Source organism: Microcebus murinus, chromosome 13 (genome assembly GCF_040939455.1).
Source record: "Microcebus murinus isolate Inina chromosome 13, M.murinus_Inina_mat1.0, whole genome shotgun sequence".
Lineage (NCBI taxonomy): Eukaryota > Metazoa > Chordata > Mammalia > Primates > Cheirogaleidae > Microcebus > Microcebus murinus.
Genome location: NC_134116.1, coordinates 2,932,566 through 2,960,365, shown reverse-complemented (window position 1 = coordinate 2,960,365; position 27,800 = coordinate 2,932,566). Strand labels below are relative to the sequence as shown.

The 27,800-nt window shown below is 39.6% G+C and overlaps 1 protein-coding gene and 1 long non-coding RNA gene across 2 annotated transcripts; both read left to right on the top strand.

The window, feature by feature from the left end:
* The first annotated feature begins 5,685 nt into the window (after positions 1-5,685).
* On the top strand, positions 5,686-11,844 carry LOC142874777 (uncharacterized). The gene is made up of 3 exons (XR_012922402.1): positions 5,686-5,773; positions 6,820-6,918; positions 11,015-11,844. It is a non-coding gene; the product is annotated as an uncharacterized LOC142874777 (long non-coding RNA).
* Positions 11,845-19,071: 7,227 nt separating this feature from the next.
* Positions 19,072-20,187, top strand: LOC105865723 (olfactory receptor 2T11). Its single transcript, XM_012754530.3, has one exon. It carries the CDS (start codon positions 19,204-19,206, stop codon positions 20,155-20,157), a length of 954 nt encoding a protein of 317 aa, XP_012609984.2. The 5' UTR covers positions 19,072-19,203; the 3' UTR covers positions 20,158-20,187.
* The last annotated feature ends 7,613 nt before the right edge of the window (positions 20,188-27,800 follow it).

Sequence of the window (27,800 nt, the reverse complement as noted above, 5' to 3'; positions counted from 1 at the left end):
GACAGGAAAGTTTATCTCCATAAATGCCTATAACCAAAAGACAAGAAGATCACAAATAGACAATCTAATGAAATGACTCAAAGGGCTGGAAAAAGAAGAACAGACCAACGCCAAACCCAGCAGAAGAAGCGAAATCAACAAGATCAAATCAGAACTAAACGAAATTGAAAACAGGGAAGCTATTCAGGAGATTAATAAAACAAAAAGTTGGTTCTTTGAAAAAATAAACAAAATTGACACACCAGTGGCTAAGCTAACGAAAAGCAGAAAAGAGAAATCTCTAATAAGCTCCATCAGGAAAAAAAAAGGATATATCACAACTGATCCCAAAGAGATACAAGATACAATTTATGAATATTACAAAAATCTTTATGCACACAAACTAGAAAATGTAGAGGAAATGGACAAATTTCTAGAAGCACACAGCCTCCCTAGGCTCAACCAGGAAGAAATAGATTCCCTGAAAGACCAATCTCAACAGCTGAAATAGAAACAGCAATTAAAAATCTCCCTAAAAAGAAAAGTCCCAGTCCAGATGGCTTCACACCTGAATTTTACCATACTTACAAAGAAGAACTAGTACCTATCTTGCAGAAACTATTCCACAACATGGAGAAGAACGGAAACCTCCCCGACACCTTTTATGAAGCGAATGTTACTCTGATACCAAAACCAGGAAAGGATGCAACAAAAAAAGAAAACTACAGACCAATATCCCTAATGAATATAGATGCAAAAATTTTCAACAAAATCTTAGCTAACCGAATCCAGACGCTTATCAAAAAATTAATCCATCACGACCAAGTGGGCTTCATCCCAGGGATGCAGGGATGGTTCAACATACATAAATCTATAAATGCAATTCACCACATAAACAGAAGCAAAAACAAAGACCACATGATTGTTTCAATAGTTGCAGAAAAAGCTTTTGACAAAATTCAACACCCTTTCATGATACGAACACTTAAGAAAATAGGCATAGAAGGGACATACCTAAAAATGATACAAGCCATATATGACAGACCCATAGCCAACATCATACTGAATGGGGAAAAATTGAAAGCATTCCCACTTAGAACTGGAACCAGACAAGGCTGCCCACTATCTCCACTTCTGTTCAACATAGTGCTGGAAGTCTTGGCTACAGCAATCAGACAGGAAAATGGAATCAAAGGTATCCAAATAGGGGCAGAAGAGATCAAACTTTCACTGTTTGCTGATGATATGATATTGTATCTAGAAAACCCCAAGGATTCAACCAAGAAACTCCTGGAACTGATCAATGAATTTAGTAAAGTCTTAGAATACAAAATCAGTACACAGAAATGAGAGGCATTCATAATCGCCAACAACAATCTAATTGAGAACCAAATCAAAGACTCAATTCCCTTCACAATAGCAACAAAGAAATTAAAGTACCTAGGAATATACTTAACCAAGGAGGTAAAAGACCTCTACAGGGAGAACTATAAAACACTGAGGATGGAAATAGCAGAGGATGTAAACAGATGGAAATCCATACCATGCTCATGGATCAACAGACTCAATATCATCAAAATGTCTATACTACCCAAACTGATCTACAGATTCAATGCAATACCTATTAAAATCCCATCAGCATTCTTCACAGATATAGAAAAAGTAATTTTACGCTCGTATGGAACCAAAGAAGACCCCGAATATCAAGAGCAATTCTAGGCAACAAAAACAAAATGGGAGGCATTAATATGCCAGATATCAATCTATACTACAAAGCTGTAGTAATTAAAACAATCTGGTATTGGCACAAAAACAGGAATATTGACCAGTGGAACAGATGTGAGAATCCTGATATAAAACCATCCTCATATAGCCATCTAATCTTTGACAAAGCAAACAAAAACATTCGCTGGGGAAAAGAATCCCTCTTCAATAAATGGTGCTGGGAAAACTGGATAGCCACCTGTAGAAGGCTAAAACAGGACCCACACCTTTCACCTCTCACAAAAACCAACTCATGCTGGATAACAGACTTAAACCTAAGGATATGAAACTATTAGAACTCTAGAGGAAAAAGTTGGAAACACTCTCCTAGACATTGGCCTGGGCAAAGAGTTTATGAAGAAGTCCCCAAAGGCAATCACAGCAGCAACAAAAATAAATAAATGGGACATGATCAAACTACAAAGCTTCTGCACAGCCAAAGAAATAATCATGAAAGTAAACAGACAACCTACAGAATGGGAGAAAATTTTTGCATCCTATGCATCCCATAAGGGACTGATAACTAGAATATACTTAGAACTCACGAAAATTAGGAAGAAAAAATCAAATAACCCCATTAAAAAGTGGGCAAAGGACTGGAACAGAAATTTTTCTAAAGAAGACAAAAGAATCGCCAACAAACATATGAAAAAATGCTCAACATCTCTAATCATCAGGGAAATGCAAATCAAAACCACAATGAGATATCACTTAACCCCAGTGAGAATAGCCTTTATCAAAAAATCTCCAAACAATAAATGCTGTTGTGGTTGCGGAGAGAGAGGAACACTCCTACACTGCTGGTGGGACTGCAAACTAGTTCAACCTCTGTGGAAAGCAATATAAAGATACCTTAAAGCGATACAAGTGAATCTACCATTTGATCCAGCAATCCCATTGCTGGGCATCTACCCAAATGATCCAATGACTCTCTACAAAAAAGACACCTGCACTCGAATGTTTATAGCAGCACAATTCATAATTGCAAGGCTGTGGAAACAGCCCAAGTGCCCATCAATCCAAGAATGGATTAATAAAATGTGGTATATGTATACCATGGAGTACTATTCAGCTCTAAGAAACAACGGTGATATAGCACATCTTATATTTTCCTGGTTAGAGCTGGAACCTATACTATTAAGTGAAGTTTCCCAAGAATGGAAAAACAAGCACCAGATATATTCTCCAGCAAACTGGTATTAACTGAGTAGCACCTAAGTGGACACATAGGTACTACAGTAATAGGGTATTGGGCAGGTGGGAGGGGGGAGGGGGGCGGGTATATACATACATAATGAGTGAGATGTGCACCATCTGGGGGATGGTCATGATGGAGACTCAGACTTTTGGGGGGAAGGGGGGAAATGGGCATTTATTGAAACCTTAAAATCTGTACCCCCATAATATGCCGAAATAAAAATAAATAAATAAATAAATAAAAAGATAAAAAAAAAAAAGATTACTCAGTCTTAAATTATTCTAATGCCAATACAGAGATAAAGGAAAAAGGTTTCTTCCATTGATGCTGATTTAGGTAGAGAATGTTCCCTTGAACATGCTAATTACTAGGTTGGTCTTCTCTCAGATTATTGTTGAGGAATTAATGAGATACAGCTAATAAGATCATTATTTTATAGTATCACTAATATTACTATATTAAAGACAGAAACAGGAGTTTTCAGGGGTTTGCCCTGAAGGGACATGTGAACTCATTAGTTTGCCTAGCAAGGGCTGCCTCACCTTGAAAGGGCTCTCAGGGCTCCTGTGCCTGACGCATTCCAGGAGGCTCCCTGGTTATCTCAGATCTCTGAGGTCTTCCTGTTCTTGAAAGACAAGACAGGTAAATATCTGGCTCCCAGAAGGGGCTGGAGACAATGAGTGCCCTAGGCAAGAGACGCAGCCCTGTGGATATCAGCAATTTAGAATGTAGAGATGGGCTTTCTGCCTTCTCCTGTGTATCTCAAGTCCACAATCATAAGATCAAAGAAGTATAGGGACACTGTGTCCCTGTGTTACTCCTCTGTTAATTGATAACTATCTCTTAGAACTTAGAAGTTAGCCCTTGAAAGATTTTGTAACCATTGTTCACTTGGATAGAATAGGTTAGAATTTGTTAGAAGCCCTTTGAAAAAACTTTTAACCCAAACCTGTTAATATGTAAATCTGTTACCCTGGCAACTAATTATGGAGATCTGTGACTATAAAAACCTGTGTGAATCTAACCTCAAAGCTGCACTACTGAGGGAGGGTGGTGCAGACTCCTGAGTACCCCTGCTTTCTTTGTATAAACCTATAAAACTATACCTTCGTCTCTGTGTATTCTTTAATTTCTTTTATTCTCTCTATTTCCTATTGACTTCTTATCCTCTGTGGCTATTACTACCTAAGGGACCCAGTTTATGTGGGGACGTAGGTAGATCAGAAGTAGCTGATCTCCTGCCCCTGCAGATTATTAATAATCTAATCTTTTCCCTGAAATCAAAGAAACAAATAGAAGAAAGATAGAAGAATAGCCTGGAAGGATCCACTTCTTCAAGTGTAGAAACAGACCAGGATTCATTTGTGAACAGCCCAGCCCCACTGTTCTTTCAGTTCAGTCCCATCTCCTTTCCTCTCTTTGTATGTCTAGCCCTGTCCTTCCTCCTGCCTTAGCTGACACCTCCCGACCTTCCTTCCTCACAAAATCACTTCCATTCACACCATGCACCTTTGCTCTCTCCATGACATGTTTCCTCTCCCTTCCTCAGTTGCTGCACATTAACACCTGACAGCACTGCTGTTCTTGCATTCCAAGGCTGATCCTTTGCACATTTAGTAGTGGCATTTAACTCACACATTGATTGGTATTTAGTACCTGAAAAATAACAAGTAAGGGAAGTATATTTAGACAAGTTCCTGGAGAAATCATGGGCATTTGTGACTGGGTCATTGGGGAAGAGGACTTATTTGATGTTTTTAAGAATCTATTCAACAAACTCAGTGGTGGCTACATGTAGGTGTTCACTTCATGATGATTTAGTAATCTTCCCACTTACATGTGCATTTTTCTGTTGTTATGCTCTACTTTAATACAGTTTTAAAAAAATGTTTAAATGTCATCATATACATGGTGGGTACCTACTTCCTTCACACGTTAGACTAGTCCCACCATAAAAAGGAATGACCAGGGATTTTTCTCCAGTCCTCTCTTCAGTCATTCCAGCAAATTCTTGTTTTTGTTGTGAGGACTGAACTCTAATTTTTTGCTAAAAACTCTGTCCTAAGGAGGCCAGCTGGGTTAGGCTGGCAAATGGTAAGGAGGCCAGCAGGGTTAGGCTGACAAACAGTAAATTCCCACTAAGTGGCTTTTGTTAACTAAATGAAGCAGTGGTTTACTTTTTGACCTGATTTTGGTATGGCATTAACATCACCTAAAAGATAAGAAGCCCCTGTCTTAACTCAAGCATCCTAGCAGATGCCTATTCTTAAATTTAAACCATTTTAAAACATTCTAGCAGGCGCCTATTATAAATTTAAAGTGTCCTCCTGTCTAGACCTCCCAGAGTGCTCATACCCTTATCTTAAAGTAAGCATATCCTTTCTGGTCTTCTAGATAAAGACTAACTCTCTCAGCCAATTGCCAGCCAAAGAATCTTTAAACCCACCTATAACCTGTAAGCCCCCGCTTCGAGATGTCCCACCTTTTTGGGCCAAACCAATGTATGCCTCTCATGTATTGATTTGTGACTTTGCCTGTAACCCCTGCCTCTCTAAAAATGTATAAAACTGAACTGTAACCCAGCCACAGCGAGTCCACTTGCCCAAGGCCTCTTGGCAGTGGCTCCGGGTCATGATCCTCAAATTTGGCTCAGAATAAATCTCTTTAAAATTATTTTACAGAGTTTGGCTTTTTTCCGTCGACAATTTTGGCGTAGTCGGCAGGATCTCAGAGAAGACTCAGGACCGCCTAAAGAGCAGCGCGGACTCGGCGCCAGGTACCGGCACGGCCCTTTTAGGCCTCCGACTCCGAGCTTCTCCTTCAGCGGGACTGGTAAGTCCTCCTGAGATCTGGACCTCCCGCTTTTGGTTGATGGTTTTGGTTTATTCTGAGCTGGTTCTTTTCCTAAGAATTGTTGTTTGGGATCCTAATTTAGGTTTAGAGGTGCACTCTAAAGGGCTTTCTCCGTTGCCTTTTTTTTTCCTCTCAAAACTAGTTTCAATTGGCTTGTCTGCGCATTTGGCAAGGAACCCAACTGTCCTATTTGTAGATAGATGAGAGACTGAGTTTCTCAGCTCTGAAGAAAAGGGGCAGCTTACTCCTCCCAGACCTAAGGCAGCTCTGGGTGACCAGGGCCCTGAATGGGAGTTGCCTGGGGCGATTCCCCAAGGCGCGAGTAGCCCCACAGGGAACCCCCCAACAAATTAATTAAAAGAAGGCTCGTTCAGGAAACGCACATAAGAGCTGATCACTCAGCGTTTTGAGCCCTCTCGGAGGTACTAGACCCCCGAGAGAGAAACTGAGACACGTAAGAGGGTGGGACCGACTCAATAGTAAAACATTGAGGAGCCCCACCCACAAGCAGCACACTATAATCCACGACACCAAACCCTAGACCACAGTTCGGTTCCTTGAAGAAAAAAAAAAAAAAAAAAAAGAGGAAGGGCAAGGAAAATGACTCTTTTGGGGGCACCCCAGTTGGTTTGTGGTACCTCTACTTGCAAGTATTTTTGTAAACGAAAAGATTCAAAGGCATGCCAGGTTTTCTAGGGCTCCAGCTGGTTATAGCTAATTCTTGTGCACAAGGTTTTAAGAAAGGGCAAAATTACATCAAGAAAAATTCAGAGCTGAAATGGTCGACCCCCCACTATTAAAATGTCTCAAGCTATCTCTCTTCCTTTCTGGCTACTCTAAAATCTGCTAACTTTTTCTAGTGATGTTAAGATAACTCTTTGTTTGTGGTATTTACAATTGAAAGGCTGCCTGGAGACCTTGCAGCCAGTTCTAGCTAAAATGCTAACATAGAAAACTCATTTTGCACTGAAGAAAAAAAATCAAACTGCCATAGAAACTGCTTTACCCAAAACTTTGATCCACAGGTCTAATTAAGTTACCTATCAGGTCAACTAAAGTTTGCCAGGTGTACAAGTTCCAGTCTCATCAGAAGAAATTTAGATCCAGCTTTCTTTTACAGACTGGTGAGTTTGTGTTACCATTTCATGGCTAACATTCTAAGGTAAAATTTATCAGAACTTTGTGTGTATGTATGCGTCTGAGAGAGTGTATATGTTTGGGTATGTTTTATGTCTGTCCATGTATCACATGTTTGTGCTTATAGGTTTCAGACTGTTTTAAAATTAAGGAAGCGCTCATAAATTAAACCCAAATGCTTCATGTGAATTTAGTAACTGTTGGTAAATAAGCTGTGTTATTATTAATAAATAAGGTGTTATTAGTAAAGTAATAGTAAAAATGCTTTCAAACTGTCAGCATACATTTGTTTTTGCCTGGCTTTTACTAGACATTTTTAAGTTCTTGAGGTGTAAAGGTTTGATAAAAATGTAATGGGTGATTTTTGTTAAGTACATTTAATATTTGGTCAAATAATATTAACTGAATCTGGGTTACCAACAAAAATACTTATGTGTTTAACTTTAAGGTAAAAATGCAAATGTACCTGAGTCAACAAATTAGAATAAATAAAACACCAAGTAGAGGAAAAAAAATCCAAATTTAATCGTTAAAGGTATATAAAAAAAAACATTTTGGTTTTGGTCTTTTAATCCTAACTGCAGAAATAGTTTACCTCCACTCATTCAATGCCTGTAGAGAGGTGCACAAGGTGTGTTCAACTCATTTAACAGTACTGTTAGGAATTCAAAGTTGTCCTGAAAGTTGTAAAGAACTTAAATTGAAAGCTTTAGTTTTACCTTGGTCTTGTCCATTTTTGTCCTACTCTTTACAATCTAGCTGGTTATGATTACATTGTGTTACTGTAATAGAGTTTTTGCCTAAAAAAAAATTCTAAATTATTAATTTTTATATAGCAATTTAAGATAAAAAGTGAATGATGGTTAAAATCCATGAGACTCTCAAAGTAATCTTACTCTATAAATGTGCTCAAGTTTATGCACTAAACATTGTTTTGAGACCATTTAGATAGTTTGTTTTTTTTTAACAGCTTAATCTTGAACCTCATGTAAAAAGCATGTTACCACTTTGTATCATTGTTTGAGGTGCTAACAAATGGTGCTGAAAGTTTTTTTTCCTCAGTCTACAGCCAGGAGATCTTATGTTGATGGGATTAAAAAAAAAAAAAACTAGCTTAAAATAAAGGCTTCAGAAGCAAAATTTTCTGACCTTGCTCACCTCTTGTGCCAATTCTTCCCTAAAGCTAGCCATAAAACCTAAAATTATTCATGTAAAATGCCCATAAAGCAATTATCTGACCTACTTTGTTTTTACTTTGTTTTACTGTAAAACCCCATGCCAGAAAGGGCTTTGTCCTACACCCAAAAGAGAAAAATGCACACTCAAGAGGCCAAGCAAAATCTAAATATAAAATGCCTTGCTGGTTCTGCCACTAAGCCTGTTAGAATTAGCTCATATCCTTTTTGTCCAATCATCTTTCTACACAGCTGTCCATACTTTAAACATAAAAAATGGACAATTTCCCCTGCATCTTTGTGTTCATTCTAAAAACGTCCATGTATAAGTTTTAAGTCCTTCTCTTATTAATCCTATTACTTTTAATGTCAGTAGATTTTCAGCAAGCCTTTAAGAGAACAGTGGCCTTTGCTCCCAAACTTTGGGTGCCAGAGACATTCCCCTATGATGCCAATAGATTTTGTTTGGGGATGTGATGTTTTAGAAGGATCTAATTAGCAAATACCTTTAAACAAGATATTCTAAAATGACTACTATGTTTACAAAATTTAGAAGTGATGTTATATTTTGTTTAAAATAACAAGTCTTATTTAAATGCTTATTGTTTCTGATAAGATTTGAGTTTGTATTTTAATCCGTGTTCTGTTATATATATCTAATTTACAGGGTATAAAAATGGTTAATAAAGTAACATAAACTTTTAATAGCTAGAATCTAAGTAAGCTGCTAATATAGATGAATTAGGTAAATACAAATGCAATAAATACAAATAAATCTTAAAGTCATGTTAAGTTAAAAAATAATCATAAAATGTCATTATATGTCCCTTAAAAATGGGTCATTTATAAGGTAAAATACTAGAACATCAGTTCTTAAATATAAGTTTAAGTTTATACCTTCATAGCCTTATATTTAGAAATACTAATACAATTGGTGACTAATAGTTCAAAGTTAATTTAACTTCCTAAGTTTTTCTAAGAGTTGACATTATGATTAGTACGTGTAATTAAAACTTCTAGATAAAAGAAGAACAACTCTGTACAAAAATTCTTTTAATAAAATGTTATAGACTATAGAAGAAGACTGAGACCATCACCAACTCTCTTTTCCCACCCCACCCCCGCCTTTGTTATACCTTCCCTTTGCTGTGACAATGGGTCCCGTTGTCATCTGTGGCATATGTATCATGCTCTGTAAACCTATATCTTGCTCTTGCCCTATAATCCTAGCTTTCTCTCCTCAATAAACCTAATTTTCATGCTTGCCTTAAAAAAATAATAAATAAATAAATAAATAAAATGTTATACAGCATAAGTATTAGTTTGTTAAAAGATAATTTTGTTTATAGGCATTTATAGAAACAAACTTTCCTCTCAGGACTGCTTTAGCTGTGTCCCACAGGTTTTGACAACTTGTGTTTCATAACTTGTGTTAAAAAAAAAAAAAAAATCTTTTGATTTCCATCTTGATTTCCTCATTTATGAAGTGATCATTTAGTAGAAGGTTGTTTAGTTTCCATGATTTTGTGTAAAAATGAGAGTTCCTGTTAGGGTTAATCTCTACATTTACTCCATTGTGATCTGAAAAAAGACACGGTATAATTTCTATTTAAAAAAAAAAATTGTTTGAAATATGCTTTGTCCTAGGATATAGTCAATCTTAGAGAATGGCCTATGAGTTGATGAGAAGAATGTGTATTCAGTGGTTTTGAGGTAGAATGTCCTATAAAATGTAAGTCAGGCCCAATTGTTCTAGAGTTCTGTTTAAGTCCATTATTTTGTTTAATTGGTTTTTTAAAACTACTTATCCAATATGTAAATAATCATTAAAAATTAAGTGGATATAAAAGTTAAAGGTTATAAAAGGTTTATAAAAGTCTTATAGTCTTATAGGTTAAAATTAGATTGATTTGTTTATAAGATTTTATTAAAATTAACTTTAATGATTAATACACTAACACAATGAAATTTGGTTTTCTCTTTTAAACTAAATTGTCATATGATATTAATAGGAATAACAAGATTTTTTATTCATCTTTTAATAAACTGCAAAAAAGACACAGATTCAGCTTCCTTATTAACTTGTACTGCAGTCTGTCTATTTAAGTCTTATACTTGTTTGAGACACTGAGTCTCCTTTCTCTAAAAAAAATAAGATTTTGGTACTTAAAAAATATATATATATATTCAAATTATTAATTTGGCTATAATTTTACAGTAACCTACAATCTTGTTTCATGACAAGTGTCTTAAGATAAACAATTCATGACTTCCTACTTTTTAAAATTTTCACTAAAATTTAAAGTTACTAAAAATAAAAATTCTAGTCATTATATGTAATTCTACATATAAGGTGTACCAAAGAATATAAAACAGAATGTTCTTATTAAAATGTGTAACTTTGTCTAATAAGGGCTGAATCAAAATAAATTTAAAAAGAAAATACAAAATTCCACTTGTGTAAGAAAAAAATGTAAAGGGACAATAAATATAAAAATATATTTTGGTAAGAAAGGTTAAACAGAAAGAATAATGTAAAGAAAAGATCTTGCATAAAATTTTTGTCCTAAAATAAATGGTTATTTAAAAAAAGGGAATGTTAGGACAAAATCGAAAGTTTTAAGGTATGTTTTGTAAATGGTTTGTGGTACGTGCAGGTAAAGATAAAGTTTATAAAAAATTTATTAAAAAATTTTGGCTAAAACAAAGATTTCTGTCAATATTAATTTACTCTTAATAAAATAACATGATGTGTACTCATTTTGATTTTATAACATGTTTTTTTTTCCTTTTAATATAAAAGGTAGTGTAGTACAAAAGGTTTTTGTTTAATTTTGGTAATTGGCATTTTATGCTTTGGTAAAACATTTTATACTTTGTCAGATAATCCCTGTGCTCTCTTTATTAGGTTTTGACTAACTAGAAAAACTAAATAGACAACTACTAAATAGACAACTCTAAGAATGAGCCTTCCTAGCACCGTGGGACCAGACATCTCTAAGAATGAGCCTTCCTAGCACCGTGGGACCTCATGCTAGTTATTGGCCTACATATGCATTCCATGGAATGATCTTTGGCCAACAGGAAAAACTGAGGACTGAACTCTAATTTTTTGCTAAAAACTCTGTCCTAAGGAGGCCAGCTGGGTTAGGCTGGCAAATGGTAAGGAGGCCAGCAGGGTTAGGCTGACAAACAGTAAATTCCCACTAAGTGGCTTTTGTTAACCAAACGAAGCAGTGGTTTACTTCCTGACCTGATTCTGGTATGGCATTAACATCACCTAAAAGATAAGAAGCCCCTGTCTTAACTCAAGCATCCTAGCAGATGCCTATTCTTAAATTTAAACCATCTTAAAACATCCTAGCAGGCGCCTATTATAAATTTAAAGTGTCCTCCTGTCTAGACCTCCCAGAGTGCTCATACCCTTATCTTAAAGTAAGCATATCCTTTCTGGTCTTCTAGATAAAGACTAACTCTCTCAGCCAATTGCCAGCCAAAGAATCTTTAAACCCACCTATAACCTGTAAGCCCCCGCTTCGAGATGTCCCACCTTTTTGGGCCAAACCAATGTATGCCTCTCATGTATTGATTTGTGACTTTGCCTGTAACCCCTGCCTCTCTAAAAATGTATAAAACTAAACTGTAACCCAGCCACAGCGAGTCCACTTGCCCAAGGCCTCTTGGCAGTGGCTCCGGGTCATAATCCTCAAATTTGGCTCAGAATAAATCTCTTTAAAATTATTTTACAGAGTTTGGCTTTTTTCCGTCGACAGTTGTTGTTGTTGTTTTTTAAATTTGAGATGGGCTCTCCCAATCATAGCTCCCTACAGCCCCAAACTCCTGGGCTCAAGCTGTCTTCCCACCTCAGCATCCTGAGTTGCTGGGACTGCAGGCATGCGCCACTGTACTTGGCTAGTTTAAAGAAAAAAAAAGTTTGTAGAGACTCTGTTGCACATGTTGATCTCGAACTCTTAGCCTCAAGTGATCATCCTGCCTTGGCCTCCCAAAGTGCTAGGATTACAGATGTGAACCACCAGCAATTTTTTTATTTTTTTGAGATAGGGTTGCTTTCTGTTGCCAGAGCTAGAGTGTAGTGGCATCATCATAGCTCCCTGCAGCCTCAAACTCCTGGGCTCAAGTGATCCTCCTGCCTCAGCCTCCCAAGGAGCTGGCATTACAGGCACACACCACCACTCCTGGCTAATTGTTTTTTGTAGAGACTGGGTCTTGTTCTTGCCCAGGCTGGTCTTGAACTCCTGAACTTACTCAAGTCTCCCAACTCAGCTTCCCAAACTGCTAGGATTACAGGCGTGAGCCACCGTGCCCGGCCAGCACATTCTTATAAGAGATAATTTGTAGTCACCAGATTTTCTTTATTAAAAATAATATACTATCGGGAGTGAAAATTATAAATTATAATAACCTAAGATTGTTTTTAATATTCTAAGTTGTAAACTTGAAATATGGCATGTGCTGCTCCAGATGATGGGTGAAAAATAAAAAGAAAACTGCCCCCACGCAGAAAAAGCAGAAACTTTTCCTTGGGGCCATAGTGTTTTATCACTAAAATAGAATAAAAACTTCACGTGTAATTTAAAGGGAAACATAAACAGAAAAATGAAATTTATTGACTTCTAATCATTTAATCCATGTTTTTAGAATTAAATTGTCAATATTAATTGTAACAACAAGTACATCAACAAGTAAGATTTTATATATGCTTCATGTGGCCCTGGGGTCAAAACCAGAGTGAGTTAAATACAACTCTCGCGACAGTTAATGTGCTAAAACATATTCAGCCACGTTATCCAATGTGGATTCTGACCCTCACAAAGTCTTATGAAGGGCTTAGGGAAAGAATTAGCTCCGCAGGAGATGCAGTAGCTGATGTTCACCATATTGCCTCATTCAAGCAGGAGGCAGATGGGGTCTCAGAACCATGTCTTCTGACTTCTGGCCTGCTATTTTGGTGCCAAAGCTTGCTATTAACAGATAAAAAATTTCCAAAGGAGAGAAGCAACTGGCACAACATGCCAGCTGCCAGCTTGTTAATTTTAATAATGGCCTGAGGACAAAGTTTCCCTGGGGAGCAACATGCTGATAAAACCCACGTTCGTTTTCCGTTGGATGCCAGCTAGGCTGGTCTGCCAAGGACCTGACGACCCATGTTGAGGAGTAGCTACACCCCCACGGGGTCATTCTGCAGGTGAGGAACAGGGATATGAAATGAACTGAACTCTTGCCTCTACATATTTGTTTTATTTATACAATAAATAAATATGTACATTTAAAAATATAAAGTTGTAATAGTGGAAGGTATAATGTCCACTTAGTAAATATTTTATTAGCTGCTTTATTAAACACCCAGGAAGATTGCAGACAAGAAAGAGTGATCAGAGACACTGAACATACATGGACAGTTACTTAGCACGCACAAACAATGTAGACCTCCCGCCGCCCAGAAAGCAACGGCGCCTCCCTGTCACGTCAGGTGACTGACTTTAAATGAAGTGGGGCTCTGCTAAGAGGTCTGACAACCACGTGAAAACAAAATGCTTGAAATGTCAGATCTTGACTCTAACAGGAAATTATATGCATGAAGCAAGACAATTGTTATAATTAATAATTCCATGGCATTGATAGGTTATTTAGCTAAAACAATAGACTGGTTCACACATAAATAATAAGCTAAAACAAGATGTATTTTTATTAATTTATTTATTTTAGTTGGAAATTTGTTGAGATAATCTTCTTAAACCTGAATGACTACCATGGTCATGCCACACATTTATCAAACATTCCACTGTATTCTTTCTTTTAAATCCCAGAGACTCAACAGCTAAGAAAATATTGAAGGTTTTGTTTTGACTATATTACCTTTGGGTTGTACAACTAGCTAAGAATATAAAAGTAAGAAATAAATACCTGTAGCTTCAACTATGATTATCTCACATTGCTTTATTTTTTTCTTTGGTCAGCCCTTTTAGTTTATTTGATTTTATTAAATTTTATTCATCACATAAGCAAAAAACAGGGGTCTTTATTTTGTTTTATGATGCATCCCACTCGCCTAGAAATTTTCCTCATATGAAATATGCTCTCAATAAATATTTGTGTAGTGAATGCATGAAAGCCATTTCATTTTTAAAGGCTTAGTGCTATGAGGTACAAATTTGAATTTTTTTAAGTCATTTTAAAATTTTTTCCTGCATCTCAGGTTTGAAGAGTTGCAGTGGAAACTAAAGTTCAACAAAATTAGGTGACTTAGAAGCTCATATAGAATTGCATGTTAAGGGTAAATCTGGAAGCCAAAATAAATTTAAATTTATTAAATTTATTTAATTTTTTTCAACTCCACTGATTCTTAAGTGATTTCTATTAAGTATTTTTAAATTGTGGCTTATGTAAAGAAATGTCATTGGCTTTTGCTAGATTCTTCATGGATATTCTTTGAAGCAAACAGGAGGTAAGTCACATAGGAAGGCATTCACTCAAGTGTGGAAACAGAAAGATACCTTCTTCCACATTGACTGAAATTTAGGTGGAGAACAAGATATATGTGTGTCGACGTTATCTTGCTGCTGAAATAATTCATGCATAATGATTTTCTGTCTCTATCTTTTACATGGGGTGAATTCAAATTATATTACTAACATCTATAGCACAACCTCTGGATATATAATAACATTTGAAGCTAAAGTTATCTTTCACAAAAGAATTGGGACCTAAACTGAGTGAAGAGCTATCACAGCAGATTCAGAAGACAAACGAAGTGGTGAGTCCTTTTTTGCCGAAAATTTTGCTAACATATTAGTTACTCTATAACTAAGTCCATTGATTTTAAGCCACAGGAAGTAATTGTCTCAAATCTGTATACTATATATAAACCTCAGTGAATTAGAAGTAAAATTTATATTTTGCTCTTTGATCTTTGAAAGTTGTGATTTATTTTTGTTTCCTAGAACAAAGTTTGTTTTTAAAAAATATGGATGGATCCCATTTTATGGCAATGGTATTTTAGATGGAGGTGTCGACGGAAAAAAGCCAAACTCTGTAAAATAATTTTAAAGAGATTTATTCTGAGCCAAATTTGAGGACCATGACCCGGAGCCACTGGGCCTTGGGCAAGTGGACTAGCTGTGGCTGGGTTACAGTTCAGTTTTATACATTTTCAGAGAGACAGGGGTTACAGGCAAAGTCACAAATCAATACATGAGAGGCATACATTGGTTTGGCCCAAAAACGTGGGACATCTCCAAGCAGGGGCTTACAGGTTATATAGGTGGGCTTAAAGATTCTTTGGCTGGCAATTGGCTGAGAGAGTTAGACTTTATCTAGAAGACCAGAAAGGATATGCTTACTTTAAGATAAGGGTATGAGCACTCTGGGAGGTCCAGACAGGAGGACATTTTAAATTTACAATAGGTGCCTGCTAGGATGTTTGAGTTAAGACAGGGGCTTCTTATCTTTTAGGTGATGTTAATGCCATACCAGAATCAGGTCAGGAAGTAAACCACTGCTTCGTTTGGTTAACAAAAGCCGCTTAGTGGGAATTTACCATTTGTCAGCCTAACCCTGCTGGCCTCCTTGCCATTTGCCAGCCTAACCCAGCTGGCCTCCTTAGGAAGGAGTTTTTAGCAAAAAATTAGAGTTCAATCCTCAGAGGTAAATATAATACAAAGGCCTGGCATTTAAGAAAATTATTTCCCTTTAACACATTTTATAAAACAAACTTGGAAGTATTTTCAAGAAATGTATCATCTCAAAAAATATAATTTGCATTTTTACTAACTACATGTGTTTAAAAATTATTCAACAAATATTTACAATGTGCCAGTCATCCTTTTAGGTAGAGGCAGCACACAGTTAACAAAATAGGCAAAAATTCTTGCTCACCTGGAGTTCACTTTGTGGCATCAAGAGACAAACACAAAATAAACTGAATATATAATATGTAGATGGTGTTAAGAAATGTGAAGAAAAGGCATTAAGTCCGACCAGAATAGGCCCCTCTGAGAAGGTGGCTTTTGAGCAAAGCCCTGGAGGACTGAGGGGACATGCTGGCACAGTGGGAGGAGCCCCAGGCAAGGGCAGCGCGTGGCGGCGGGCGGGTGGCGCGGCGGGCGGGTGGCGCGGCGGGCGGGTGGCGCGGCGGGCGGGTGACGCGGCGGGCGGGTGGCGCGGCGGGCGGGTGGCGCGGCGGGCGGGTGGGTGGCGGCACCGCGGCGGGTGGCGCGGCGGCGGGCGGCGGCGGGCGGCGGCGGGTGGCCCGGCGGCGGGTGGCGGCGGGTGGCCCGGCGGCGGGTGGCGCGGCGGCGGGTGGCGCGGCGGGCGGGTGGCGCGGCGGGCGGGTGGCGCGGCGGGCGGGTGGCGCGGCGGGCGGGTGGCGCGGCGGGCGGGTGGCGCGGCGGGCGGGCGGGTGGCGCGGCGGGCGGGCGCGGCGGGCGGGCGCGGCGGGCGGGCGCGGCGGGCGGGCGGGCGCGGCGGCGGGCGGGCGTGGCGGGCGGGTGGCTTGTGGCGGGTGGCTTGCGGCGGGACGGCAGGCCCTGTGGCTGCAGCGCCCACAGGAACATGCAGGCGGCAGGAGATGATGGCGGAGCGCAGACGTTCAGAACCTGTGGGCCTTAAAGTGTGACAGAAGCCCCCTCGCAGGGGTTTGAGCAGAGAGTGACACCACGGTGTGATGCAGGTTCCCAAGATCACTTGACTGCGGTGCTGAGACCAGACTGAAGGGATACAAGGGAGACCTTCCTGGGATAACCCCGGTGAAGCATGATGGCAGATTAAGCCAGGCTGCTATTAGCCATGGGTATAATGAGAAATACAGATTTTTCTTTTAACTACTTTATACTTTTTGAATAAAATGTTTGCATTCCCTTAATATGACAGAGAAGAGATGTACTCTCACCCCTTTAGTGTGGGTTAGCTTTATTAGGAAGTTTTTGGAGTCTAAGTAGAATATCTCTTTTCTATTAACAGACCTAGAATTAACTAACTTATATTTTTAAACAATATTGAAAAAATGTTTATTTTCAGTTGTCCTTGGGAAATGGAATGGAACTTAAATGAATGGATCAGGAGGGTAAGACTCACGGACATAAACCTTTAAAGTTTTGATCACAGAGTATTTTGGGGAGGCTGGACAAATGAGGCAATAGTGTTGAACTACATCCAGGGTAATTTGAACATGTCCATCAAAGGGAAAGTTGCAATGGTCCAATTTAATTTTGATGTTAGAATGTAACTCCTTTGTATTAGACTCTATTGATTATGTTTTACTGATTCTATTGGTCACTTTTCACTGTCATTAGAATTCTTGTACTGTAACCAAAACCATATTCTGCTGCCTAAAAAGCCAGACTCAAGTGCCAGCAGCTTGAGAACATGGCCAGACTCAAATCCAAAAGAATCACCTCAATTTCTTAGGCTGGTTGAAGGGGGTTGAAAGGGGAAGGTGGTATGGAAACTATGGACAGGAGTGGTGCAGGGTATAGGTCTGTTGTTTGTCTTCCAGTGCTTATCTTGAGTAAAGCACCACTTGGAAGCCTGGTTGGTGTCATCTTGGTGGGGGTCTAGTTAAGGATTAACTGTGCATTAACTTCTCAGAAGAGAGAGAATTGTACCCACTATGTCTGTTCCATGCCTGGATTGCTTCAAGATTAGCCTTTGGAATTCTCAAGCAAACAGATACTTAGTTACATGTGTAGCAAGGAGCAAAGCAAGGGAGAGGCAATTTCCAAAATAAATTGGAATTGGTAAACTTGTACCTTTGTGTAACAGTACCTTTGTGAAACCAGGTGTGACTTCAGCATGATAAAGGACCATTAGCTAAATTTGAATTTCAGATAAATAATGGAATTTTTTTAGTGTAAGTATATTACAAACTTATACAAAACAAATTTTTTGACTCTCTGAAAGTCAAATATAGCTAAGCATCCTGCATTTTTATTTGCTAAATGTGGCAACCCTAGACCATGGGACCAAGGCTGTCTGGCAGCCTGTGAGTAGACAAAATAAATTGGCTTGCAGTGTGCACCTAGGAGCCCAACTGGACTCTTGCTCTTACATACACATGTTTGATTTTTGAGTCACTAAAGGGGTAACATTGGGGCACTTTACTACATGTATGGTTCTTTTTATTTTCCTTTTTTAATATTGAAATCTTTAATCCATATTACAGAGATGAAAATCCCTTCTTGAACTGTGGCCTGTTGCTGTTACCTTCCTATATATCTGCTCCAGGGCGTCCTGATCCTGAGTTGACCTGTGGCCTCAGTGTAGGTAAACACCAGCAGACATGTGGCTCCGTTAACTTCTTGTTCCTGCATGTCTCTTGGTAACATAGTTTCAAGCTTCCAACATTTTGTTTTTAACCTCCCTGGTCCATTTCCCAGATCCACAGTAGCAGTGGGGAGCAGTGCAGGGGATCAATTTAGTGGCATATACTGCTTTTTAAGAATTTAATTCTGAAAGCTGTTTGAAAATAAGAGAGTAAAGAAGCGATTTGAAGAAAGACCTGCCAAGAGGTTAACAAAACCACGCAAGCAGCAGTGAGGAGGACCAACTTTAGGTGCCAGCAACAATGAAGAAGAATGAAAAGACGGGACAGACATTTCATTCAAGAAGGCTCAACAGCTGTCCAAACCCTTCACATCCTCAGTTATTCATTTCACTCACTCTTAGCCATTCAGTAAATCAATGAATCAGTCACTCACTCTTTTCTCCAACCAGTATTTCCTTAGCACAACTATGGGTGGGAAAACTTTCTGGATGTAAGAAATGCAGAATGAACAGAGCAGATATGGTCAAAACTGTACTCCATCAATTTTATTATGCAGTTAGCATAACCTATAGCTGCAAGGACATAGACACAACACGAAAAGGGCTATTCTTCCACAAGGAGAAACAGAGCCAAAATTACTGCTTTCTGATGTGTGTGTTGATCTCTTTGTTCTTCCCTAGCATTCTACCCAGGAAAATCTCAGCCCAGCCAGTGCCCTTGGATGTGTCATCTCCACTGCAGACCTTTCCCACCTCGAATGTGTTATTTTGGTCTTTGTGTCTTCTTGCTCCCTGGAGCTGGCAGAGGCAGTATTAATGCAGAACACGACTTCATCTTCTGACTTTATCCTCCTGGGGCTTCGGGTGAACAGTGAGGCTACAGGGATTGTATTTACAGTTATCTTTGCTATTTTTGTGGTGGCTGTAACCGCAAATTTGGTCATGATATTCTTGATCCAGGTGGACTCCCGCCTCCACACCCCCATGTACTTTCTTCTCAGCCAGCTGTCCATCATGGACACCCTTTTCATTTGTACCACTGTCCCCAAACTCCTGGTGGACATGGTTTCTAAGGAGAAAACCATTTCCTTTGTGGCGTGTGGCATCCAGATCTTCCTCTACTTGACCATGATTGGTTCAGAGTTCTTCCTGCTGGGCCTCATGGCCTACGACCGCTACGTGGCCGTCTGCAACCCTCTGAGGTACCCAGTCCTGATGAACCGCAAGGTGTGTCTTTTGCTGGCTGCTGGCGCCTGGTTTGGTGGCTCCCTGGATGGCTTTCTGCTCACCCCCATCACCATGAATGTCCCCTACTGTGGCTCCCGCAGCATCAACCATTTTTTCTGTGAGATCCCTGCGGTCCTCAAACTGGCCTGCGCCGACACGTCCCTGTATGAAGCCCTGATGTACATCTGCTGTGTGCTCATGCTACTCATCCCCATCGCCATCATCTCCACCTCTTACTCCCTCATCTTGTTGACCGTCCACCGCATGCGCTCGGCTGAAGGCCGAAAAAAGGCCTTCACCACTTGCTCCTCCCACTTGACTGTGGTCAGCATTTTCTACGGGGCTGCCTTCTACACATATGTGCTGCCCCAGTCATTCCACACCCCTGAGCAGGACAAGGTAGTGTCAGCCTTCTACACCATCGTCACACCCATGCTGAATCCTCTGATCTATAGCCTCCGAAACAAGGATGTCACAGGGGCATTTAAAAAGATATTTGCGTGTTGCTCATCTGCTCAGAAAGCAGCAACGAGTGATGCTTAGAGGGTCAATGCTATGAGAGATTAAAGCTCTAAGAACCTCCTCGTGTGCTGTTTCACTAGAGATTATTTGGTCTATCAAAGTATACTAATAATACTATTGACAATTTTTTAGTTCATCCTGTCTGGATTCCTGCTCCTAAGGGGGAAGAGGAAGATGTTTCACTGTTATACAGAGACCTTTTTGTGAAGTATCCAAAATAGTTTATTAATAAGCTAAAGAATTTATCTGGTCTTGGTTCTCGTCTATAGGGGAGAAAAGCAAATATTAGAGTTCGCAGTAACCTTTCACTCTGAACCAGGTTTCCTTTACAATTTATTCATGGTTAAACACAAAACAACCCTACAAAAGCTATCAAATTTTTGTAGTAAAAAATTCTGATTATTTTTGTAGCAGTAAAGTAAAAGAATAACAATCTACAAGTGAAAAAAAGATAAATTACACAATTTAATCTTGTTTTTTATTAAGAGATTAACACTGATAGATGACTATAAGTTCTATGATCACCTTTGAATCTCTTGTGCTGAGTATAGCAGCTGTATCCTAAACCACAGTAAGTAGTGGATGAACTGAACAGAACTGAGTATGAATACATGGATGTCTGGGCTACTCAAAGGGAACAGATTCTAATATTTAGCATCAAGGAACTCTACTGTGTCACATTACTTGAGAGTGTAAGAGTGTAATAATAGCATTGGTAGTTTCCATGGCCAGAAACTTCATATTTCACAGTTCTGTGTAATTTGACAACAGTACTTGGAAGTACTTTGAATTTGGCTGAGTGAGATGAGAAGTCCTTGAAAATTTTTCCATAGAGTTGTAACATGATGAGTTATACATTTTAAAAAGAATCACTATGTCTATAGTGTAAAGTATAGACATAGAAGCAAACATGGATACAAGAATACAACTCAGAAGGTTTCAAAGATGAAAACAAAATACTGGATTAGGTGGAGTTTTAGCCCATGAACTTGATGTATGGTGGAGACAAATGCGGAATGAAGGGTCACTCGTTGGTTTGGGCTTAAGTGAATGGCAAGTGAAATGTTTACTCACTGAGATTTGGAGAACTGCTACAGTGGGAGGTAGGAGAAATCAATAATTCAGTTGTTATTGAAATAATTTTTAAATGCCTATTAGATATTTCAGCCATATGCCAACTCAAATGGAATTCAGATTAGAGTTCTGAACTTAAGGTATAAATTTAGCAGTTTTCAGAGTACAAAACATGTAAAGACGTAAGGTTATTTTAGATCATTTGCTTAGGAGAAAGGGTTTGTGACTGAGACAGGAGGCAATTGGGGTCAAATGGGAAGTAAATGAGAAAAGAAATAGGGTATGAAGAGGTAAGAAGAAATAATATTTGAGACACAGGTGAAGAAAGTGTTAGAAGACAGAGGGTATATTCAACTACAAGTGCAGCTAAAAGTGAGACTTGACTATTGTATTTGGCAAAATGGAGATCACTTGTGACCTTAGTGACCCGTGACTAGTGACCACTTAGTGACTAGTGACCAAGTTCAGTGGAGACGAACTTGGAGAGGATGCATGATAAAATAAAGGGAGAGGAAGTAGACAAGATGAATTGAGTATAAAGTTTTAGGGTTTTTTTTTGTGTGTGTGAAGAAGAGCAAAGAAACTGAGCATAGCTAGAAGGCCATGTGAAATAAAAGTGTTGTTGATGTTGCTGTAGTTATTTGATATTAAGACAAAGGAATAATTCAGTACAAAGAGAAAATTGGTGATGAATGAGAAATGAAGGAAACTTCCAGAAAGATGGCCCTTGAGAGTGAGAGAAAGCATGGAAACTAATGTAGAAGTGCAGAGGTGGACATTTTGTGTGCGTATGGCCAGTCCACTGACTGCAGCAGGAGGTGAGTCAGAGCACATGTGGCGCCAGCGGGCTCCTTTGATGGCTTCTCCTTTCTGAGCACCAGTAGCATCAAGGAGAGATTCTATGGGAAGTCAGGAAGTCCTGTTAAAAGTCATTAAAAGAATCATCTTGGAGAGCAGGTAAGTGAATGACCTAGATAGAGATTGGATTGTAGGGCAGTCTTAGGACCCCCGCATTGCCCTGGGCATCGAATTTATGAATTTAACATAGCATATTTATTAGATAATACATGGTATGTGTTCAGTCAGCATGGTGCCCAGCAAATAGTGAGCACTTGATATGTTAACTACAATACAATTAAGTGTGATGGCAGCAATGACAAAATGCTGGCAACAGCAGCTACTATCATTACCTATACACACTTATCAGCCCTGTGTGAAGAAAACATGCCATATTCATTTATGCACTTCCAATGCATATAATTTGCAGCATGCAGATGTTTAATACCTGTTTCAATGAATTGATCTCTTTGGGCAATTAGATGTAGTACAACCAGAATTCTTGCTAGCGTGGAGCTTCTTATATAACACAGCATTGTTTAGTATCATAAGGTGACATCCTGTCACTTCAAAATGCTAATTATTTATGTTCAGAAGTTAAAGATGACCCCAACCCCTAAAACATCCTCCCTGTAGTCTGGGCTTTGTCATGGCTTCTCTGGTGACGGCTGAGTTCCCTCTCAGTGTAGAATGTGTCCCTGCCTGGAGCATGCCTGGTTGTACTCAGTGAATCTGCTCTATGTTCCAGAAGATTTCACTAAAATACTCAGTCTCCTATCTCTGTGTATGCCTCATAACGGATTGTTCAGCTCCTGAATGATTTGGTTTTTATAAGACTTGCCTATTAACATTTAATTGGTTTTTAATTATTTCCACCCCTCTCCCAATTTCAAAGGCAATTTCATGATGTGAAGGTCATATGCTTGGAGTTAAATCAATTGGAGCTTGAATCTTGGCCTTCTTATTTCTGGGCTGTGTCCCTCGGGCACACCACCCAACCTCTGCATACCCAGTTTGCTGTCTTGCTTAGAGTTGATTGCATGTCAGGAATGGGGAGGGGCTGCTCAGCACAGGCATTTTCTGAGTCTGTGGCTGTCGCTGCTGCAGGCGGTGGGGCTCTGCCTCCATCACCAGCCAACCTGGCACTCGTCCTGGCCTCTGGGCAGCTCTCACCAGGTGTCCCTCTCACTTTACAGTTTATGTCTCAGGCATGTGCAGCCGCATCGCAGATTATACTTCTACCCTTCTTCCCTTGTCTTGCTTCTCTGTCTTTACAGAAAAAAGACATCTATAAATATAAAAAGTCCCAAGTGTTATTATTTTCAGATTCCATCTTGACATCCAGTAGGTGTTAGTATGGGGCCACCGTGACATCCTTCTCCCACCTGTGGCCAGTTAATGAAATGACATTGTCCTAAAATAATACTACATGTTCTTGTATTCTTTAAAACAGCAAGTATCATTAAAATAATTTTAAACACACAAATGACAATACTGTGACATTATGAGTATCTTTGAAGGACTGATGGTGACTTCACTGTTTTGGGGGATTTTTTTTGCCATTAAGTATTGTCTGCATTTGGCAGGTCTTTTGCTGTCCCCACCATCGTCACCAGAGCGGCTGCTATCTGTGTTTGCAAGCACAATGACCTGGGTTTCAAACCGGCTCCGCTGCCTACCGCCTCGGCAAGTCACTTCCCCTGTTGGTCCTTCAGTTCCTTCCTTTGCCTGAGCGTTACACATGTTCACATAAGTGGGGCTCTGTCCTGGCTCACAGTTCTTGATACCTGTTAGTTACTATCACCATCACCATATTAGTATTATGGTCACCAGTACCTAGTACATTCTGGGTGTGCTCTGGATCGAGGCCTCAGGCTTGAGAGTGAGAACACCTAAGTGTGAGTCCCAGGGGACGTGGGCCGTTGGCCACCCTCGGGTGCCTGATCCCGTACGTGTACACCTGGCGCATCATGACACCCAGCTCACTCCATGGCAGGGCCATCAGCGGGAACACTGATATGTCAGCTGGCCCTCAGCAAGAGTCTGGAGGTGTTGAGCTGTCGTTGGCCCCTTAGTTACACGTGCAGCTGTCCTCCCGTCAGACACGGTGCCTTGCACACTGCATCTCATGTCGACTATCACTGTGCCAGAAGCAACTGGAAAAATGCAAGAAATCATATGAAAACCCTGAAATATGACTATTAGATTTACAGCTAAATAAAAATTTGCCTAAAAATGTTTTCTTTCTTATTTTTTTCCAGATATATTTCTGTAATTATCAATATAACAGAATGTTATAGCTTTAAATATCTTTCTTGGTCAATTTCCTTTATTTTATAAGACTTAGAGGAAAAAAGGTTAACAAAATGATTCAACACAAAGGAAAGAATTCTTTGCTTGTGTCACTGGTGTAAAGGTGTAACAAAGAGGATGGCCTGAAAAGGGGGGAAAATGTTTTCTGCCTCGTTAAAATTTTCTGGCTCCTTATGGAGAGCTAAAACCTACATCTCTGCCTCAGGCCAGTGGTAGGAGGGTCCTTTGTTCTCTGTGCTACAGGAGGTGGCTCAGCCAGACTATCCCTGTTGAGGGGAGGCCTTGGCAGTGGTCTGAGGGAATGGGGCAGAGGTCACAGGGTTGTCTGCACTGTAGGTGGGAGGGTCAGAATCATCCCTATAGTTGATGAACAGTGAACAGCCCTGAGAATGAAAGCCCTCCCTTGAAAAGCGCACTAGTTATGCTCATTATTGGGAAATTGGTACTTTGAGATGAGAGTCTGCCACTGTCCCCATTTGCTGGCAAATTAGTAAGTCTCTTTCCCTTTCCCCAACCACTTGTGCTTGTTCTTCTGATGCAGTCCTGGAGGCAAGTGCCGAGCTTTTGGTAACAAAGGTTCTCGCTAATGTCACAGAGAGGAATTTCAGGACATGCACACAACCAAGTGACAGTGGCCAGTTTATGGAGTGATAGCAGATAGGCCCAGGAAAGGCTTGTGCAGATGCGAAATTATGTTCTCAAGAGAGGATGGGCAGGCTCCAAGAGCACAATTGCACGGAACCCTGAGCAACTGCTGTTTTTATTGAAGTCAAAGAAGTCTGGACAGCCAGTGTTCATTCTGTTCTTACTCATAGTTCCCATTTTTCCCACAAGGGCGGTCAAAGCCACAATGTTAATTTGTTCCACAATAATTATGATGTAATGAGAGAAAGGCCACTTTGTACTTGTGCAGTGCTGAGAAATTACTGGCTACTTTCTTCTCTCGAGGCTGCTTATTCCTGGGCTGCTGGTTGGAGCCGGTGACAAGCTTATCCGACCTCCTCCCTTGCTCACACCTAGCTGACAACCTAGTCTAGCACTTGGGGACATTTGCCTGCAGATAGTGTCTATTTTTAGGGAGCTGATTGACACATCAGTTAATGACAGGGAATAGCAGGGCTTCTGAGAAAGACAATTACATTATAAATAGTTGTTAATCTCTTTCCATATTATAAAATACAGCATAACACATAAAAGTGCCATAACAAAACTTACTGTTTAATGATCACTTCAAATGAGACCATTGTGAGACCCTTCATAAAACAGCCTCACATCCAGAGATACTGCACAGTCCTCCTGTGGTTTCTCCTAATCACCGCAGTGGTGCCAGGGCAAAGACAAACACTGTTTTAAATATTTTTAACTTTCATTTGAACTACTTTACTTTTAGACATGCAGAAATATTGCAAAATTAGTATAGTGAATTTCCATGTAGCTCTCACCCAATTTCTCTTAATTTTTGACATTTTACATAACCATGCAATAATTACCAAAATGAGGAAATTCACATTGCACAGGTTTCTGTACTCGTGACATATTTTCTTATTCAGAACCCCATATTGCATTTAGTTGTTGTTTTTACTTAGCCTCTTGCACTTGCAAACATTTCTTTAGTTGGAGCATGACACAATTAAAGAATATTGATTGGTTATTTTGCCTAATGAATTTCATAGCAATCAATTCCTGGATATTTTTTATAGCATTATGAGTAAATATGTATTCCTAAATACTACAATTTAGTTTTTACTGTTTATTGAAAATTATATAAACAAAATTGTATACTTTACTTTTTCATGTTGAAAAAAATTAGAATTATTTTACCCAAGAATATATCTTTAACATAGTTTGAGATGGCCACCGTAAGTCTCACAGATAGAAGTAACACTGCAAAGTCCTCTTTTGTGGGGAGAAATTTACTTCTGTAGCAGTCCATCCTTTCCCAATCTAGAAAAGATTAACTGAGATTCTGATACTTTAAAGATACAATTTACCATCTATTCTGTCTGAGGGCTGCTACCTATAATGTTTCATGTACATAACAAGACCACCCTTTTGCTAGATAGTCAAGCCTTTCACTCTGTCCCTCCCAAAACCTTTTCAGCTTTCATGCCCCCGTTCTTTAAAAAACTTTGTACTTCAAAGAGGAGTTGAATTTTCATGCTGAGGGTTCCTGTGAATACAAGTTAAATAAAATTTTATCTTCTTATCAATCAATATACATCATGTCAGGGATCTTTTCAGTGGAACTTATGGTGGCAAGAGAATTTCCTCCCTACAGTGTTTTGGTGGAATTTTAGAGGAAGGATCTTCATTTTTGTAGTGAAAAGAACCCTTATTAGTGAATATGCACATGTGCACAAACAACAAATATAAGAACAGTTCAGAGCCCCGGCGGCCGGGGGCAGGAGGCGCGGGCGGGAGGCGCGGGGCGGGGTGGGGCGGGGTGGGCGCCGCGCGGAGAGCCTGGGCCTGGCCACATTGCGCCCGCCGCCCCGCCGCGCCGCCCCTCCCCGCCCCGCCGCCCCTGCATGGCAGATTTGCACAGAAGTGGGGAACAGACCTTTGACTCTTGCTAAAAGCATTTTAAAACCTGAGGGCAAACTCATCCCACCCAGCCATGCCCAGCCTCACTCCCCCAGATGCCCTTTCTGAGGTGGAGAATAAGGATACACCTGGAAAGTCCAGGGCCCTACCCACCACTTAGGGCACTAGTTAGATTCTCCTGAGGAACTAGAGCTGATCACAGGACTGAAAAACAACACTGCAGCTTGTTCTTTCTGGCAAGTACCATCTACTGACAGGGAGGTCAATTTGCATGAGCTTTTACTGCATTTACTGACTCATCATACAGCACATGATCAATTCTCACCCACAAGCACCATCTACTGGTTCAGAGATTAAACTGTGCTTGTCATTGTCTAAACAAGATAGGCATAGATGGGACATATCTTAAAATGATAAAAGCCATATACAACAAACCCACAGTCAACATCCTACTCAACGGGAAAAAATTGAAAGGATTTCTACTTAGAATGGGAACAAGACAAGGTTGCTCTATATCATGACTCCTATTCAACATAGTGCTAGATGTCCTAGCCATGGCAATCAGACCAGAAAAGGAAATCAAATGGGAGCAGAAAAGGTCAAACTATCGCTCTTTGCTGACAGTATGATCTTATATCTAGAAAACCCCGAAGACTCTGCCATTAGACTACTGGAATTGATAAACAAATTCAGCAAAGTCTCAGGTTACAAAATCAACACACACAAATCAGTAGCATTCATATATGCCAATAAAAGTCAAACTGAGAACCAAATCAAAGACTCAATAGCTTTCACAATAGCAACACAGAAAATAAAATACCTAGGAATGTGTTTAAATAAGGCGGTAAAAGACCTCTACAGGGAGAACTATGAAACACTGAAGAATGAAATAGCAG